Below are 19231 nucleotides of genomic sequence, written 5' to 3'. Positions count from 1 at the left end.
CAACCTAGACGCTAATAGGTAAAGATAGGTCCTAATCCCACCTGAGTATGTGTAGATTGGGTTTGTTTTCCCATGCTTTGCTCCGGATCCGACGCAAAATTTTGGCAGCACCTCCCCGTTGTTCTCCTGATACACGTCTCAGCAATAAGCAGAGAGGATGTGTACCCGGAGAACAACAGGGAGGCACTGACAAAATTCTGCATCGGATCCGGAGCAGAGCATATGGGAAAACGAACCCAATCTACACATACTCAGGTTGTCCATGGATAACGTTGGACAATTCGAAAGAATCACGTGACGAGTAAAGAGACTTGCCGATAACGAGATTGAACTAGGTATTGAGATACCGACGATTGAATCTCGGGCAAGTAACATACCGATGACAAAGGGAACAACGTATATTGTTATGCGGCTTGACCGATAAAGATCTTCGTAGAATATGTGGGAGCCAATATGAACATTCAGGTTCCGCTATTGGTTATTGACCAGAAACGTGTCTCGGTCATGTCTACATAGTTCTCAAACCCATAGGGTCCGCACGCTTAACGTTCAGTGACGATCGATATTATGAGTTTATGTGTTTTGAGGTACCGAAGGTAGTTCGGAGTCCTGGATATGATCACAGACATGATGAGAAGTCTCGAAATGGTTGAGACATAAAGATTGATATATTGGACGGCTATATTCGGACACCGGAAGTGTTGCGGGTGATTTCGGAGAAAACCGAAGTGTCGGAGGGTTACCGGAACCCCCTGCTACCTCTTGAGCACTGCGTTGGTTTTCCCCGAAGAGGAAGGGATGATGCAGCAAAGTAGCGTAAGTATTTCCCTCAGTTTTTTAGAACCAAGGTATCAATCCAGTAGGAGGCTACACGCGAGTCCCTCGCACCTGCACAAAACAAATAAATCCTCGCAACCAACGCGATAAGGGGTTGTCAATCCCTACACGGGCACTTACGAGAGTGAGATATGATAGATATGATAATATAATATTTTTGGTATTTTTGTGATAAAGACGCAAAGTAAAATAAAAGCAAAGTAAAAAAGCAAAGGAAATAACTAAGTAGTAGGAGATTAATATGATGAAGATAGACCTGGGGGCCATAGGTTTCACTAGTGGCTTCTCTCGAGAGCATAAGTATTCTACGGTGGGTGAACAAATTACTGTTGAGAAATTGATAGAATTGAGCATAGTTATGAGAATATCTAGGCATGATCATGTATATAGGCATCACGTCTGAGACAAGTAGACCGACTCCTGCCTTCATCTACTACTATTACTCCACTCATCGACCGCTATCCAGCATGCATCTAGAGTATTAAGTTAATGAAAACAGAGTAACGCCTTAAGCAAGATGACATGATGTAGAGGGATAAACTCATGCAATATGATGAAAACCCCATCTTGTTATCCTCGATGGCAACAATACAATACGTGCCTTGCTGCCCCTATTGTCACTGGGAAAGGACACCGCAAGATTAAACCCAAAGCTAAGCACTTCTCCCATTGCAAGAAATATCAATCTAGTAGGCCAAACCAAACTGATAATTCGAAGAGACTTGCAAAGATAACCAATCATACATAAAAGAATTCAGAGAAGATTCAAATATTGTTCATAGATAGACTTGATCATAAACCCACAATTCATCGGTCTCAACAAACACACCGCAAAAAGAAGATTACATCGAATAGTTCTCCACAAGAGAGGGGAGAACATTGTATTGAGATCCAAAAAGAGAGAAGAAGCCATCTAGATACTAACTATGGACCCGTAGGTCTGAGGTGAACTACTCACACTTCATCGGAAGGGCTATGGTGTTGATGTAGAAGCCCTCCATGATCGATGCCCCCTCCGGCGGAGCTCCGGAACAGGCCCCAAGATGGGATCTAGTGAATACAAAAAGTTGCGGCGGTGGAATTAGGGTTTTGGCTCCGTATCTGATCGTTTGGGGGTACGTAGGTATATATAGGAGGAAGGAGTACGTCGGTGGAGCAACAGGGGGCCCACGAGGGTGGAGGGCGCGCCTGGGGGGTAGGCGCGCCCCCTACCTCGTGGCCTCCTATTTTGTGTCTTGACGTAGGGTCCAAGTCTCCTGGGTCTTGTTCGTTGAGAAAATCACGTTCCCGAAGGTTTCATTCCGTTTGGACTTTGTTTGATATTTCTTTTCTTCGAAACCCTAAAACAGGCAAAAAAACAGCAATTCTGGGCTGGGCCTCCGGTTAATAGGTTAGTCCCAAAAATAATATAAAAGTGGATAATAAAGCCCAATAATGTCCAAAACAGTAGATAATATAGCATGGAGCAATCAAAAATTAAAGATAAGTTGGAGACATATCAAGCATCCCCAAGCTTAATTCCTGCTCGTCCTCGAGTAGGTAAATGATAAAAACAGAATTTTTGATGCGGAGTCCTACTTGGCATAATTTTAATGTAATTCTTCTTAATTGTGGTATGAATATTCAGATCCGAAAGATTCAAGACAAAAGTTCATATTGACATAGAAATAATAATACTTCAAGCATACTAACTAAGCAATTATGTCTTCTCAAAATAACATGGCCAAAGAAAGTTCATCCCTACAAAATCATATAGTTTAGTCATGCTCCATTTTCGTCACACAAGAATGCTCTCATCATGCACAACCCCGATGACAAGCCAAGCAATTGTTTCATACTTTAGTAATCTCAAACCTATAAACTTTCACGCAATATATGAGCGCGAGCCATGGACATAGCACTATGGGTGGAATAGAATATAATGAGGGGGTTATGTGGAGAAGACAAAAAAGGAGAAAGTCTCACATCAACGAGGCTAATCAATGGGCTATGGAGATGCCCACCGATTGATGTTAATGCAAGGAGTAGGGATTGCCATGCAACGGATGCACTAGAGCTATAAATGTATGAAAGCTCAACAAAAGAAACTAAGTGGGTGTGCATCCAACTTGCTTGCTCACGAAGACCTAGGGCACTTGAGGAGGCCCATTGTTGGAATATACAAGCCAAGTTCTATAACGAAAAATTCCCACTAGTATATGAAACTGACCAAATAAGAGACTCTCTATCATGAAGATTATGGTGCTACTTTGAAGCACAAGTGTGGCAAAGGATAGTAACATTGTCCCTTCTCTCTTTTTCTCTCATTTTTTTGTTTGGTCTTTCTCTTTTTTTATGGCCTTTCTCTTTTTTTACAATTCCTCACTTGGGACAATGCTCTAGAAAATGATGATCATCACACTTCTATTTATTTACAACTCAATGATTACAACTCGATACTAGAACAAAGTATGACTCTATATGAATGCATACGGCGGTGTACTGGGATATGCAATGAACCAAGAGTAACATGTATGAAAGAATTATGAACGGTGGCTTTGCCACAAATACAATGTCAACTACATGATCATGCTAAGCAATATGACAATGATGAATGTGTCATGATAAATGGAATGGTGGAAAGTTGCATGGCAATATATCTCGGAATGGCTATGGAAATGTCATAATAGGTAGGTATGGTGGCTGTTTTGAGGAAGATATAAGGAGGTTTATGTGTGAAAGAGCGTATAATATCATGGGGTTTGGATGCACCGGCGAAGTTTGTGCCAACTCTCAATGTGAGAAAGGGCAATGCACGGTACCAAAGAGGCTAGCAAGGATGGAAGTTTGAGAGTGCGTATAATCCATGGACTCAACATTAGTCATAAAGAACTCACATACTTATTGCAAAAATCTACAAGTCATCAAAAACCTCGGCACTGCGTGCATGCTCCTAGGGGGATAGATTGGTAGGAAAAGACCATCGCTCGTCCCCGACCGCCACTCATAAGGAGGACAATCAAATAACACCTCATGTTTCAAATTTGTTACATAACGTTTACCATACGTGCATGCTACGGGACTTGCAAACTTCAACACAAGCATTTCTCAATTTCACAACTACTCAACTAGCACGACTTTGATATTATTACCTCCATATCTCAAAACAATCATCAAGCATCAAACTTCTCTTAGTATTCAAAACACTCATAAGAAAATTTTACTAATCTTGAATACCTAGCATATTAGGATTTTAAGCAAATTACCATGCTATTTAAGACTCTCAAAATAATCTAAGTGAAGCATGAGAGATCAATAGTTTCTATAAAACAAATCCACCACCGTGCTCTAAAAGATATAAGTGAAGTACTAGAGCAAAACTATATAACTCAAAAGATATAAGCGAAGCACATAGAGTATTCTAACAAATTCCAAATCATGTATGGCTCTCTCAAAAGGTGTGTACAGCAAGGATGATTGTGGTAAACTAAAAAGTAAAGACTCAAATCATACAAGACGCTCCAAGCAAAACACATATCATGTGGCGAATAAAAATATAGCTCCAAGTAAAGTTACCGATAGAAGTAGACGAAAGAGGGGATGCCTTCCGGGGCATCCCCAAGCTTTGGCTTTTAGGTGTCCTTAGATTATCTTGGGGGTGCCATGGGCATCCCCAAGCTTAGGCTCTTGCCACTCCTTGTTCCATAATCCATCAAATCTTTACCCAAAACTTGAAAACTTCACAACACAAAACTCAAAGTAGAAAATCTCGTGAGCTCCGTTAGCGAAAGAAAACAAAAGACCACTTCAAGGTACTGTAATGAACTCATTCTTTATTTATATTGGTGTTAAACCTACTGTATTCCAACTTCTCTATGGTTTATAAACTATTTTACTAGCCATAGATTCATCAAAATAAGCAAACAACACACGAAAAACAGAATCTGTCAAAAACAGAACAGTCTGTAGTAATCTGTAGCTAGCGCAAGATCTGGAACCCAAAAATTCTAAAATAAATTGCTGGACGTGAGGAATTTATCTATTAATCATCTGCAAAAAGAATTAACTAAATAGCACTTTCCAAATAAAAATGGCAGCAGTTCTCGTGAGCGCTAAAGTTTCTGTTTTTTACAGCAAGTGTAACAAGACTTTCCCCAAGTCTTCCCAACGGTTCTACTTGGCACAAACACTAATTAAACACAAAAAACACAACCAAAACAGAGGCTAGATAAATTATTTATTACTAAACAGGAGCAAAAAGCAAGGAATAAAAATAAAATTGGGTTGCCTCCCAACAAGCGCTATCGTTTAACGCCCCTAGCTAGGCATAACAAGCAAGGATAGATCTAGGTATTGCCATAATAGTAAGATAGATTATTAAAACTCATTTCATATTCTCTACGTTCGGCGGCAAGTTTTCTTTGAGGCAAGCAAAAGTAATCAAAAGGGCTAAATTTAATGGGACAAAAGTCCCCAAGATCAACCTTGGGAGGTATAGGTTCCTCCTTTGGTCCTTCATATTGCACAACCAATTCATCATTATAAGCATTCTTTTGACAGAACTTTGTGAGCCTATATTCAAGAGAATATCCTAGTTCATTATTTCGAATAGCCAAATCATCATTAAGTTCAGAAATTCTATCAACTAAAACATTGGTAGGAACCCTTTTTCTAAGATTTTTATTGAAAGCAACATAGTCTAGAGATTGAAAATGCATTATTTCTTCTTGATCAAAGAGGATGGCCTCTATGGGAGGACGGCAAGCGTCCACCCTATAATGTGCAAAGATTTCTTTGGCCTCTTTTATTATGAATCTAAACTCATGAGCCAAAAAGATAGTAGCGGCACACTTAACAGAAGAATGCTCAATATTAGAAAATTCTAGGAAAATCCTTTGTATGCAAGGATGCATGTGCATGAATTGCATTTCAAGTTCAACTACAAGCATGGCAATAGCGTCCGCAAGACTACTAGTTCTATGAAGGATAGAACTACCCATAGAAGGTAAAGCACCGGCACAAGTAAAGAAATCTTGAATAACTCCTTTTCCAATAATATTACCACTACCAACATGGAATTTTTTTGTATGTAAGATGGTGGGTTCTTTAGTAGGAGCATCAGAATTTTTCATGATATTATTATTGTCCATATCAACAATAATTTCCCCAATTTCAGACAAAGTGGCAGAAGGTAAGGGACTAGCCATAACGACAAGCAAACGAACTAACGCACAATCAAAAAGCAAGCGGGCAAAAAGAGGCAAATAGAGAAAGAGAGGGAGGATAGAGAGAGGGGGCGAATAAAACGGCAAGGGTGAAGTGGGGAAGAGGAAAACGAGAGGCAAATGGCAAATAATGTAATGCGGGAGATAAGGGTATGTGATGGGTACTTGGTATATTGACTTTTGCGTAGACCTCCCCGGCAACGGTGCCAGAAATCCTTCTTGCTACCTCTTGAGCACTGTGTTGGTTTTCCCCGAAGAGGAACGGATGATGTAGCAAAGTAGCGTAAGTATTTCCCTCAGTTTTTGAGAACCAAGGTATCAATCCAGTAGGAGGCTACGCGTGAGTCCCTCGCACCTGCACAAAACAAATAAATCCTCGCAACCAACGCGATAAGGGGTTGTCAATCCCTACATGGCCACTTACGAGAGTGAGATCTGATAGATATGATAAGATAATATTTTTGGTATTTTTGTGATAAAGATGCAAAGTAAAATAAAAGCAAAGGAAATAACTAAGTAGTAGGAGATTAATATGATGAAGATAGACCCAGGGGCCATAGGTTTCACTAGTGGCTTCTGTCGAGAGTATAAGTATTCTACGGTGGGTGAACAAATTACTGTTGAGCAATTGACAGAATTGAGCATAGTTATGAGAATATCTAGGCATGATCATGTATATAGGCATCACGTCCGAGACAAGTAGACCGACTCCTGCCTGCATCTACTACTATTACTCCACTCATCGACCGCTATCCAGCATGCATCTAGAGTATTAAGTTAATGAAAAAAGAGTAACGCCTTACGCAAGATGACATGATGTAGAGGGATAAACTCATGCAATATGATGAAAACCCCATCTTGTTATCCTCGATGGCAACAATACAATACGTGCCTTGCTGCCCCTACTGTCACTGGGAAAGGACACCGCAAGATTGAACCCAAAGCTAAGCACTTCTCCCATTGCAAGAAAGATCAATCTAGTAGGCCAAACCAAACTGATAATTCGAAGAGACTTGCAAAGATAACCAATCATACATAAAAGAATTCAGAGAAGATTCAAATATTGTTCATAGATAGACTTGATCATAAACCCACAATTCATCGGTCTCAACAAACACACCGCAAAAAGAAGATTACATCGAATAGTTCTCCACAAGAGAGGGGGAGAACATTGTATTGAGATCCAAAAAGAGAGAAGAAGCCATCTAGCTACTAACTATGGACCCGTAGGTCTGAGGTGAACTACTCACACTTCATCGGAGGGGCTATGGTGTTGATGTAGAAGCCCTCCGTGATCGATGCCCCCTCCGGCGGAGCTCCGGAACAGGCCCCAAGATGGGATCTCGTGGATACAGAAAGTTGCGGCGGTGGAATTAGGGTTTTGGCTCCGTATCTGATCGTTTGGGGGTACGTAGGTATATATAGGAGGAAGGAGTACGTCGGTGGAGCAACAGGGGGCCCACGAGGGTGGAGGGCGCGCCTGGGGGGGTAGGCGCGCCCCCCTACCTCGTGGCCTCCTCTTTTGTGTCTTGACGTAGGGTCCAAGTCTCCTGGGTCTTGTTCGTTGAGAAAATCACATTCCTGAAGGTTTCATTCCGTTTGGACTCCGTTTGATATTCCTTTTCTTCGAAACCCTAAAACAGGCAAAAACAGCAATTCTGGGCTGGGCCTCCGGTTAATAGGTTAGTCCCAAAAATAATATAAAAGTGGATAATAAAGCCCAATAATGTCCAAAAGAGTAGATAATATAGCATGGAGCAATCAAAAATTATAGATATGTTGGAGACGTATCACCCCCCCTGGGGAACTAATGGGCCACATGGGCCTTAGTGGAGAGAGAGAGGGGGCCAGCCAGGGCGGGTCGCGCGCCCCCTCCCCCTCTAGTCCAAATTGGACTAGGGAAGTGGGGCAGCGCCCCCTTTCCTTCTCCCTTCTCCTCCTTCCTTTCCCCCTCCTAGAAGGACTAGGAAAGGGGAGTCCTACTCCTACTAGGAGGAGGACTCCTCCTCTCCAGGCGTGCCACAAGGGCCGGCCGGCCTCCCCCCTTGCTCCTTTATATACGGGGCAGGGGGCACCCTAGGACACACAAGTTGATCATTGATCCCTTAGCCGTGTGTGTGCCCCCCTCCACCATAATCCACCTCGGTCATATCGTAGCAGTGCTTAGGAGAAGCCCTGTTCCCGTAGCATCATCATCACCGTCATCACGTCATCGTGCTGACGAAGCTCTCCCTCGACACTCAGCTGGATCGAGAGTTCGTGGGACGTCACCGAGCCAAACGTGTGAAGATCACGGAGGTGTCGTACTTTCGGTACTAGGATCGATCGGTCATGAAGACGTACGACTATATCAACCGTGTTGTCATAACGCTTCCGCTTATGGTCTACGAGGGTACGTGGACAACACTCTCCCCTCTCGTTGCTATGCATCACCATGATCTTGCATGTGCGTAGGAAATTTTTTGAAATTACTGTGTTCCTCAACATAAATAGCAACTACCATCGGTGCAAGGTACATGAGGCGGTCGGCGTTGAACACTAGATCCACGTCCCACAAGTGACGTCGGCGCCCGGTGTCCCGTAATAATAGTTCTGGTGGCCAATGACGGTCGAACACCTTGGCAAATTTGTCTGGCAGCCTCTGTGATGAGGATTAAAGTCAAGTTTTGAAATTTCAAACAACCAAACCGACTTGAGTCAGTTTGGGTGTTTCAAGTTTCAACACTTAGCTTTCAATCGTCATCTCTGAGGCTGCCAAACAAATTCGCAATGGTGTTCGACCGCCATCGACAGCAAGAACTGTTGTTGCGGGACGCAGGACCCCTGTGTCACTTGTGGGACGTGGATGTAGTATTCGACACCGACGGCTACATGTACCTCGCACTGACGATATATACTTGCTATTTAGGGTACCATCGACACAGAGGAACCCCCTAACTCGCTCGTCCCCGGGTAAACTAAATTAGCATGCATTCAATAAGCAAAACTACATCATCTCTTGCGTCCGTACATCGTCAAATATTATCACTAATACATCTCAAATAGTATCATACATATAGCATCACTAATACAGCTAGAACCGTAGCGAACGACGGGTATCGTCGCGGGCGGTGGACACCCAAAGAGAAGGGACCATCATAGGATCGTAGCTCCAATGATATCCCTGAAGAACCTGCCAGGTATTGTCCAACCTGCCCTCCAACGCAACCATGTAGCGACAGGCGTGCTCGTCCTCCTCGCTGACACAGTGACGTACCACCTCGCGGTGTCCGAAAGCCTCAGCACCATCACTGGCCCACGCGACCGCCACCAAACAAGGATCGGGTCAACGACGGGCTGACTCCTCACCAACCTGCGCCCCCCGGAAGGTAGAACCTCCCAGTACCATCCCGGGGGAGCCCAGTCTCGGACATGGCCCCTCTGATCAAGCAGGCCTCCTCCATCGAGTCGACGACGAGGATGCGGGATAGGCATCGTCGACGTGGAAGCGGGAATAAATGCTTGAACTGAAAAAATAACAATAAATTTCACATGTTCAAAATAAACCAGAAACTTAACCTAAAGTAAACTAACTAAACTAAACCTAAACTAAACTAACTAAACCTAAACTAAACTAACTAAACTAAACTAAACTAACTAAACTAAACTAAACTAAACCTATAGTAAACTAACTGAACTGAACAAAACCTAAACTAAATTATACTAAACCTAATTAAACTAAATCTAAAAAATAGAAAAAAAAAATTGAAAATATCTCACCTTGGAGCGGCCGGGGCGGCGAGGCGGGGCGGAGCGGCCAGGGCAGTGAGGCAAGGCGGCGGGGCGGCAAGGCGGGGCGGCGGGGCCTGTCGCAGCGGCCGAGGCGGGGCGGGGCGGCGGCGAGGGAGGCGGCTGGGGCGGGGCGACGGCACGGGGTTGGGATGTGGGGAGAGGGAGAGAGAGGGGCACAGGGCGCGAGGGCGTTTTGATACATATAGGGCTAGGCTCTTTGCCGTCTGCTAGCTGACGGCAAAGAGCCTAGCTAACGGACGCTAGAACGGCCATTTTCTTTGTCGTCAGCTAGCGGACGGCAAAAATAGTGGCCGTTAGCTGCCACCCCTATCGGCCAACCCTGCCTCTTTGCTGTTCGCTAGCTGACGGCACAGGTTCTATGCCGCCAGCTAGCTGACGGCAAACACCTTCTTTGCCGTCAGCTGCATCTTTGTCGTCAGGTTTGTCGTGAGAGTGGTTGTCTAGCTGACGGCAAAGAAGCGGATGACGGCAAAGTTCATGATTCCAGTAGTGTTAGCAGAAATTCAAACATAACGACAGCATGTGTGCGATAAGCACAAACAGTCTACCAAGGTGAACTTGTGGAGGGCCATAGACCTGCCTTATGGACAGCTCACCTAATGGCTGGTGACTAACATAAATCATGAGTTATGATCTAGTACATTTGAGCATCATTGTGATCTCAATGTGAGAGTGGTTGTCTAGCCGATGGCCTCCATGATAAATAGTAGTATGTTACTTGGAGCAAGCCAACATGACAAAATTCATCTTTTCTTTTCTTTTTGTGGGTGACAGAATTTATCTAACTATGTGAGGTGTAGCCAGAGAAGTAGAGGGAACTAAAAAGGCAAGTTTCACGGGCAAGTTCATGTAGGTCGGATAGGAAAAGGAGACATCTGGAATCAATGGCCTCTCGGCTGGCTTGCATCTCCACGGGGTACGCTTCATGACAATGAACCATAGCCATACTCAAGCATGGTAACGTTCAAGAGAACAGAGCACACGATGCCTATCGTTCATTATCTATGTCACAGCCTCACTCGTAATGTCGATGCCACGAGAACATGGGCAAATCCAACACAACCACACTCCTGGGCAGCTGCTAAGGATCCACAACGAGCTAGAGACAGCAGTGTGTCAGCCTCTAACGGTTGCTAGGTAGCGAGTAACCATTTTGATCTGATGCGTCCAGCAGGAATTGGCCACTTAAATCTCCAAGACACCACTTTTTTCAGTCATTCACGCACTGGCTTCAGCAGCAACTGCCAAGAACCTTCCAAACTTCCGGGGTCATTCGACAATCCGGCCTCAACTTGATGGTTTTCTCAATGCTTGGAGTGTCTTCCCCCCGCAAAGCTCCTCGTTGTAATCAAGCTAGAGGAGCCACTTTCCTAATGGATGCCCTATGTTGGCAGCTAACATACCTTCATATTGTTAAGTGAATCCCTTTTTCATGTCAAAATCAGTTCATGATCCCACAAATTATTTCTTTACTTTACTTAGAAATGAGAGAGGTAGTGGCCAAATGAATATATACAATGGACCGAAACATGAAACACGGACTCTAGAACAATCGCTCAAAATAAAAAGGACAAACGCAAAGCATAGATCTTTGGCGGTAACCAATTTGTCATTCCATGGTCGGTGGCAAAGGGGGACATTCCGACAGTATCAATTCTTTTGAATAAGTGCCATGAGTCATATTTTTCGACTACAAGAAAGCTTATGTCAAGACACGGATCAGAAACTAAACACCCTTCACTAGGTGTTGACGCAAAATTGATCATCCGGTACAAGTACAATGCCTGCACGGCAATGCAACTTTATTTGTCATTTCACCAAAACTTGATTCCTACACCAATGGCACAAGGATCTGGTGCCGTCTCTATACCACCCAAATGTAAGAAGATGCTTGCCTTTATTGGAAGATGCTGCTCACTGAGCCGTCGTGGTGAACATGCCAAATAGTGTCTGCTACAAGGTTGGCCATGGAGAGCACCATCATCCGAGGGAAGCATTTGTCCTCTGGCAGCAGGATGGAGTTCGTCACTATAACTTCCTCAAATATGCCTCCGGAAAGCCTTTCGGTTGCAGGTGGGCTGCAATGTCAATGGCGTTAACGGGAAAAAAGGTGATAGTATGCTAACTTTTGCAGTATGTTAGTGCACAAAACAATGAAGAACACAAAGATATCAATGGTGGCAAATGAAATAAATCCCCAGCATCATGATAACTTTTGAAACCAAGCTGTTGTATGTTACTCCCTCTGTAAAGAAATATAAGAGCGTTTAGATCACTAAAGTAGTGATCTAAATGCTCTTATATTTGTTTACGGAGGGAGTACCATGTTACCAAATATTAGACGGAAGTTATTTAATATGGCCAACTTTACTTAGGCATTTTTGTTTCAAGTATAACTTTAGTCAATCGTGCGTGCAAGGGTGATAAAAATCAAGACTGGGCCTAGTTCTCTTCGTGCGTCAAAATACACAGGGTTTCAAAATGCCCAGGACAACATATGAATGACTCAGATTCAGTTATACTCCGTTTGGCATTCCAGTGGTGTATAACTTTTTTGTTCATTTTGCCCCTTCTATGTACATACTCCCTCCATCCCATAACGTAAGACGCTTTCATTATGGGATGGAGGGAGTATTTTTTTATTTCTTATTCAAGTTGCAAAATAATGGATTCCACACCCGCAAAAAAAAATGGATTCCATAAATTACGATAACTGATCTGCGAGGGTGTATCTAAATTTACGTCTTACCAAAAGAGTGACAGACTTTGCAAACTTCATTTTCACAGAAACTTTAATACTTCCTCCGTAAACTAATATAAGATCTTTTATAGATCACTAAATTACTGATCTAGAACACTTTAGTCATCTAAAAGATCTATATTAGTTTACAGAGGGAGTACATAATAATAAGGAAACCGAGAAACCCCAGCAAAAACAGACTCACTAGAAAGTAAAATCACATGCCGAACTAGAAAATTTGTGATCAAAGAAAATTAGCTAGGCGGCTGCTACTTTCCGGCCACCTTGTTAAGACTCTCGTCTAGAAATATTACACCTTCTCTTAAGTACGCCACATGTAGAATATCTTGTATATATCTAAACAGATACACTTAGCAGAAATCAACAACAAATGCTAGGATGTCTCAATTTTCATAGTCATAGGACAGACACAACAAAAAACACTATATTGTGTGTGTTGTCTGCAGTAGGCTAATAACATCAATACTACTCCCTCCGTTTCAAAATAGATGACCCAATTTTATACTAAAGTTAATATAAAATTGGGTCATCTATTTTGGAACGGAGGGAGTATATTATAAGCAATAAAGTAGCTATAAAAATTCAAGCATGATGTTGTGTGCAACAAGCAAAAAACAACCATTAACAAGGTGAACCTGCAGAGGGCCATAGACCTACCGTATGGACAACTCACTAATGGTTGGTGACTCACAAAAATCGTGAGTTACGGTCTAGTACATCAGAGCATCATTGTGATCTCAATGTGAGAGTGGTTGTCTAGCCGGCAGCCTCCATGATAAATAGTAGTATGTTACCTGGAGCAATTCAACATGACCAAATTTATCTAACTATGTGAGAACTGTAGCCGGAGAAATAGAGGGAGCTGTAAAGGCAAGTTTTATGGGCAAGCTACGTGTAGGTCGGATAGGAAAAGGGGGCATCTGGAATCAATGGCCTCTCCGCTGGCTTGTATCTCCTCGGGCCAAGAAGCTGAAGCACGATGACGTTCAAAGAGATTAGAACACGTGACGCCCATCGTTCATTATCTACGTAGCGACCTCACTCGTAGCACTCATACCACAGGAACATTGCCAAAGCCAGCACAGCCGCAATCCTGGACAGCTGCTAGCATCCACAGCGTTGGGTCAGCCTCTAACGTTTGCAGGGCAGCGAGCCTCATGCGTCCAGCAGGAATTGGTCACTCGGTTCAGCATGAAGGTGCGCAGACAGACATTTTGTTATGTCGCACTCCCTCCGCAACATAGTGTTGTTGGCGGCTAGCATACCTTCGTACTGTACTGTGAAGCCCTTTTTCATGTCAAACTCTGTTCATGATCCCACAAAATATATATTTTTATGTTCTTTTTTTACTCAAAAATGAGAGAGGCGAGTGGCCACACGAATATACATATAACGGAAACGAAACTCTAACTATGCAACAATCGCTCAAAATAAAAATGGACAAACACAAAGCATAGATCCTTGGCGATAACCAATCTGCCATTCCTTTGACAATGGCCAATTGGACATTCTGGCAATATAAATTCCTTCAAATAGCTAGATAGACATAAGTCGTATTTTTGATCATCCGGTCAAGACGGAGGTTAGAAACTAAACACCCTTTAGTAGGTGTTGACAGAAAATTGATCATCCAGTACAAGTACGATGCCTACACGGCAATGCAACTTTATTTGTCATGTCACCAAAATCGATTCCTACACCAATGGCACAAGCATCTGGTGCCTTCTCTATACCACCCAAATTTAAGAAGATGCTCGCCGTTATTGGAAGATGCTGCTCACTGAGCCGTCACGGTGAACATGCCAGATAGTTTCTGCTACAAGGTTTGCCATGGAGAGCACCGTGAGCTGAGGGAAGCATTTGTCCTCTGGTAGCAGGATGGAGTTCGTAACTATGACTTCCTCAAAGATGCCCCCAGAAAGCCTTTCAATTGCAGGTGGGCTACGAAATCAACAGTGTTAGTGGAAAAGGGTGAGAGTATGCTCACTTTTGCGATACAATGGAAATACTAGACAGCAATAGTCACAGCTGAAATCAACCCCAGCGTCATGGTAACTTTTGAAATGAAGCTACTGTATGCTACTCCTGTAAACTAATATAAGATGTTTTAGATCACTAAAGTAGTGATCTAAAATGTCTTATATAAGTTTACAGAGGTACCATATTAATGAACATCGTACATGCATTCAATTATCTATCATGGCCAAATTTACTCTCGCATTTTTGTTTCAAGTAAAGTTTAGTCAAGCATGCATGCCAACAGAGGCAAGAATCAAGATTGACCTTGAGGTGTCTTCCTGCATCAAAGTACACAGGATGTCAAAATGCCCAGCATATGAATGACATGGATTCAATTATACCCCGTTTGGCATTCCAGTGGTTGATAACAATTATTTTGTTGTGCCCATTCTGTGTACTTCTTTTTTTATTTTTTTGGTACTCATGTTGCAAAAAGATGGGACTCCACAAATTAGTAACAAATGTTATGGGGTTTATCTAAATATATACTGTATTACCAAAAGAGTAATAGACTTTGACTTTGCAAACTTCATTTTCATGGAACCTTAATAATAATAAGGAAATCAAGAAACCCCAAGAAAAAAATACAAGCTCACTGAAAAATTAAATCAAACCTATACCGAACTAGAAAACCCATGGTCAAAGAAAATTAGCTAGGAAACTGATATTTCTGACCACCTTGTTAAGACTCTTGTCTAAAAATATACTAGCTTTCTCGTCTATGTGTGCCGCAAGTAGAATCACATAGTTTCTAGAACTTGTATAACTTAACCGTTACGCTTAGCAGGAATCAAGAAAAAATGCAAGGATTTCACCAGTCGTGTCTCAGTTTGCATAGATCAACAACAAAGCACTATATTAAGTGAGTTGTCTGCAATAGGCTAATAACATCAATACAAAATTATATGCAATGAAGTATCAAGTAACTATCAAAATTCAAACCTGAGGACAGCATGTGTGCAACAAGCATAAACAGCCTCTGCTCCCTCCTGTTTTAACAATGCTGCTCCGCTAGTAATTGTCCCTGCGTTAAACAAAAAAGTGGGGCTAAATGACAAAGAACACACTACAAAGTATGTTAAATTTTAGTCCAACACCAACGAAGAAAATATTGCTAACCTGCTGTGTCAATCATGTCATCAACCATGATAGCAACTTTCCCTTTCACATCACCAATTAAGTGCATGACCTGCAGGTGGTCACAGATAGGAATTTGATATTATAATCTACCATTTTCACATGATCACTTCATGAACTATGTGGTCGTTGCTTAGTCAAGGAGTAAAAAAGTGGATGGCTTTGCAAAATGCAATAAAGCATCCAGCTAATTAATCATCAGGTGATAAAAAGGTTATATATTATTTCTAGTTCTATTAGGACACATGTTTAACACTATGCTGTAATAAGAGTAGAACTAAAACTGAAACGTGTGCATGTAACTGTGTTATACAAATAGAACTGATGAAAAAATAGAATAGATACACTCCAAATAAATCGATTCTTACCTCTGACAGATTGTGACCCTGTCTTCTTTTGTCAACAATAGCTAAAGGGGCGTCAGACAATTTCTTGGCAAATGCACGTGCTCTAACAACACCACCCACATCAGGAGAAACAACTACAAGATCCTTAGAAATTGTCTTGCTAGCAAGGTAATCCAGAATCACAGGCTACATAAAAAGAAGATCTGTTCACTAACAGTTTATCAACTCAAGTTCAGCTAAGGAACTTCTTCGAAAGGGAAGACAGTTTTTGTACATTGTAAAGGAAGTGTTCCTTCCTGTTCTGTTAAGAGTACCTGTCCATATATATGGTCCACAGGAATATCAAAGTATCCCAATGCTTGTGCAGAATGCATATCACATACTATGACACGATCACTGCCAGCTTCTGTGAGTAAATTCGCAGCCAATTTGGCAGTAATTGCCTCACGTCCTTGAGCCTGCATTACAGAAGAAATTACTCAGCATAACAATTTTTCACACATCACATAGAGGGGGCAGGAACATATTCCCAATTGAGGGCAATATTCAACTTTAAACTCCTCCCCATTTAAACATCTGATTGGTCGGTATTAAGTACGCCAAACAATAACCAAATTAAGGTATCCATAAGAGAAGTTTGTTCGCCAAACAAGTCCTTAGAATAGAAAATCTTTACAAGGAAAATCTCAGTATATGGATATCCCATTCAGTTGCATTGACACAGGAAACAAATTGAAAAGGCAATTAGATATCTTTTTTCATTGAACGGGTCTGTAATTATATATCATGAGCTGGGAAGAAGCAAATCCAGTTAAATAAATCTGGTACTTCACAGCTTGGTTATAACAACACACCAACTTTTTCCAAAAGCAATTAGCCAGTTTAATCATTTGGCCATACCTTTCTGTCTGCTCTGGCATATCCAAAGTACGGAATGACAACGGTAATAGATCGCGCTGATGCCCGCCGACATGCATCAATCATGATGAAGAGCTCCATGAGGTTTTCATTGACAGGAGAGCAAGTGGGCTGCACCAAGAAGACATCGCAGCCTCTCACACTCTCTTGCAGTTGCACGTAGATTTCTCCATCAGCAAAGCGCTTGATAAGGATCTTGCCAAGGTCTACGCCCAGATAAGAAGCAATTTCCTATACGAAATACAAAAAAAGTCATGCATTTTAGAAGTATATAGGCCAGAAAGGTCGTATTCGTCTTCGTCAACGCATTGAATGATGGCACATACAGACAATCACAAAATAAAGTGTAAACGTCTGATAGGTTTTGGGTGTATATTCTTCAGTGGCAGCATTGCAACTGCGGCGCCGGCGCAAACCCCTTTCCCTTTCGTCATCTAAAAAGGGCCGAACTCAAATGCAATCAAGAAATTATTATTGAATTCTGAAATTATTCTTGTCCAACCAGTACGAATGAGACCCCATACTGCTACAAATCGGATAAAAAGGTGCTTTTTTATTTTCTTTTCGGGGACAGGGGACAGGGAGCGGCGGGACAGGAACCCCACCTGCGCGAGCGGGCGGTTGGCGGTGCCGGAGAAGATCTTGAGCCTGGAGTCGCGCGCCTCCTGCGGCAGCGCGGCGAGCCTGGCCTCCTGCGCGGGCGTCTTGGGCGTCCAGGCCGCGGCCCACGGGTCGGCCCCGCCCACCGGCTTCCCCGCCTCGACCACCCGCAGCTGCTCCGCCGTCCCGAGCACGCACCTCTGCGCGCAACCCAAAAAGATAAGAATCACAATCCCGTAGCCAGGGCCGGACACGAGCGGGACCGAACGCTCACCGGCGCGCGGAGGCGGGAGGCGCCGGCGCGGGACGCCGACGACGAGGAGGAGGACGCGCCGTGGCGGCGGGAGAGGAGCAGGGAGGAGGAGGGCGACGCCGCCGCGGTAGCCGCCATGGGAGGCTAGGGTTCGGGGAAGAGGAGTGATGGGCGGGCGGGCGGGCGCTTGTCGGAGTCCGGGCCCTCGGGAGTCGGGGGGCGGTGGCGCGGTGGTCCGTGGTCTCTGTCCTGTCCTCGGCTCGAGCCGGGCCGTTACGGGGTGGGGTTTATATACAAGCTTGCTTCCTCGTAGCCGCCCCGGCTCCCATTCGCCGTGATGCCAATGGCGATTGCGCGTTAACTCCTTGCTTTCGGTACGTTTCCTTGCTAAAAGTGGTGCGACCCGTTAATTGGGAAGAGAATAAATTGGCGGCCGTAACTTTGGAAAAGTTTGATGATAAAGATAAAACTGTAAACAGTTGCTTGAGATAAACGTGCGCGGTCAATTTGTGCTTGCTGAAATCTGTTACGTTGAATTCATTTTAGTTTAACATTCTATAGATAAACCCCACAAACCCCCCCCCCCCCCCCCGTCCCCCTCCACATAAAGGGATAAAAAATGGTCAATCAAACATAAAAAAATATAATGCCTATAAGATAAATGATTGCCTTAAAAATGATGGAGTATGACGGTTTTGGTACGACGGTTGAAATCCGCCCTCCATCGATTCATTCGGATGGAGTAGGGTGGAGGTACATCGTCGGATTTTGAGCATACCATAGTCGTATGACGCATCGCAGTATCTAGACAGATTTAAAACAAACTTTTTGGGACGGAGAGAGTACTTCTTATGTGCACAAATAAAAAATGGTCTAAAAAAACTTCTGAATCAGATGTATACAGAAAGGATTTAATATATTTGTTCACTCATTTCAGTTCCTATATACTCCCTATGTTCCCAAATATAAATCTTTTTAGAGATTCCAACGAGTGACTACATACGAAGCAAAATGAGTGAATCTACACTCTAAAATATGTCTACATACATCCATATATTGTAGTCCATTTGAAATGTCTAAAAAGACTTATATTTAGGAACGGAGGAAGTAGTTCATATTGAAATATCCAAGACATATTATAAATTTGTTAATGGAGGGAGTAGAATTTTTGCATACAAACTTGGTCACGCTTCAAATTAGAAACATTTGACCAAGTTAGGTACTTCCTCCATATCAGTGCATAAGTAACATTGTGAAAACCAAATAATTCCAAAACTATTAGACGTGGTGCGTTAACTACCCATCTCGTTTTCTAATTTTGCCTAGAAAAAAATGTTAGCCAATAGGAGACGTGGGTGTGTAT

The 19231-nt window shown here is 43.0% G+C and overlaps 1 protein-coding gene across 2 annotated transcripts; it reads right to left on the bottom strand.

Annotated features, from left to right (window-relative positions):
* Positions 1-14107: 14107 nt before the first annotated feature.
* Positions 14108-18125, bottom strand: LOC123148462 (ribose-phosphate pyrophosphokinase 2, chloroplastic). 2 transcript variants are annotated; one of them, XR_006473892.1, is made up of 9 exons: positions 17890-18125; positions 17621-17815; positions 16998-17246; positions 16412-16555; positions 16119-16283; positions 15733-15802; positions 15556-15637; positions 14279-14535; positions 14108-14239 (listed from the first exon to the last, which is right to left on the bottom strand). XR_006473892.1 is itself a non-coding variant. In XM_044567898.1 (8 exons), exons 1-8 carry the CDS (start codon positions 18004-18006, stop codon positions 14355-14357), a joined length of 1203 nt encoding a protein of 400 aa, XP_044423833.1. In that variant the 5' UTR covers positions 18007-18125; the 3' UTR covers positions 14108-14354. The 2 variants fall into 2 exon arrangements, 1 of the variants encoding a protein (XP_044423833.1); XM_044567898.1 differs by having other exon boundaries at positions 14108-14535.
* Positions 18126-19231: the final 1106 nt, after the last annotated feature.

The sequence above is a fragment of the Triticum aestivum genome, chromosome 7A (genome assembly GCF_018294505.1).
Source record: "Triticum aestivum cultivar Chinese Spring chromosome 7A, IWGSC CS RefSeq v2.1, whole genome shotgun sequence".
Taxonomy (NCBI): Eukaryota; Viridiplantae; Streptophyta; class Magnoliopsida; order Poales; family Poaceae; genus Triticum; species Triticum aestivum.
This window is presented reverse-complemented; position numbering and strand designations above follow the sequence as displayed.

Bases quoted from the DNA above. Each gene is read 5' to 3' on its own strand.
- LOC123148462 (XM_044567898.1), bottom strand. From the start codon at position 18,006: ATGGCGGCTACCGCGGCGGCGTCGCCCTCCTCCTCCCTGCTCCTCTCC. The intron at 16,556-16,997 runs GTATGGCCAAAT...TCTGTAATGCAG, and splicing joins ATGCCAGAGCAGACAGAAAG to GCTCAAGGACGTGAGGCAAT. The intron at 15,638-15,732 runs GTTAGCAATATT...TGTTTAACGCAG, and splicing joins TGACATGATTGACACAGCAG to GGACAATTACTAGCGGAGCA.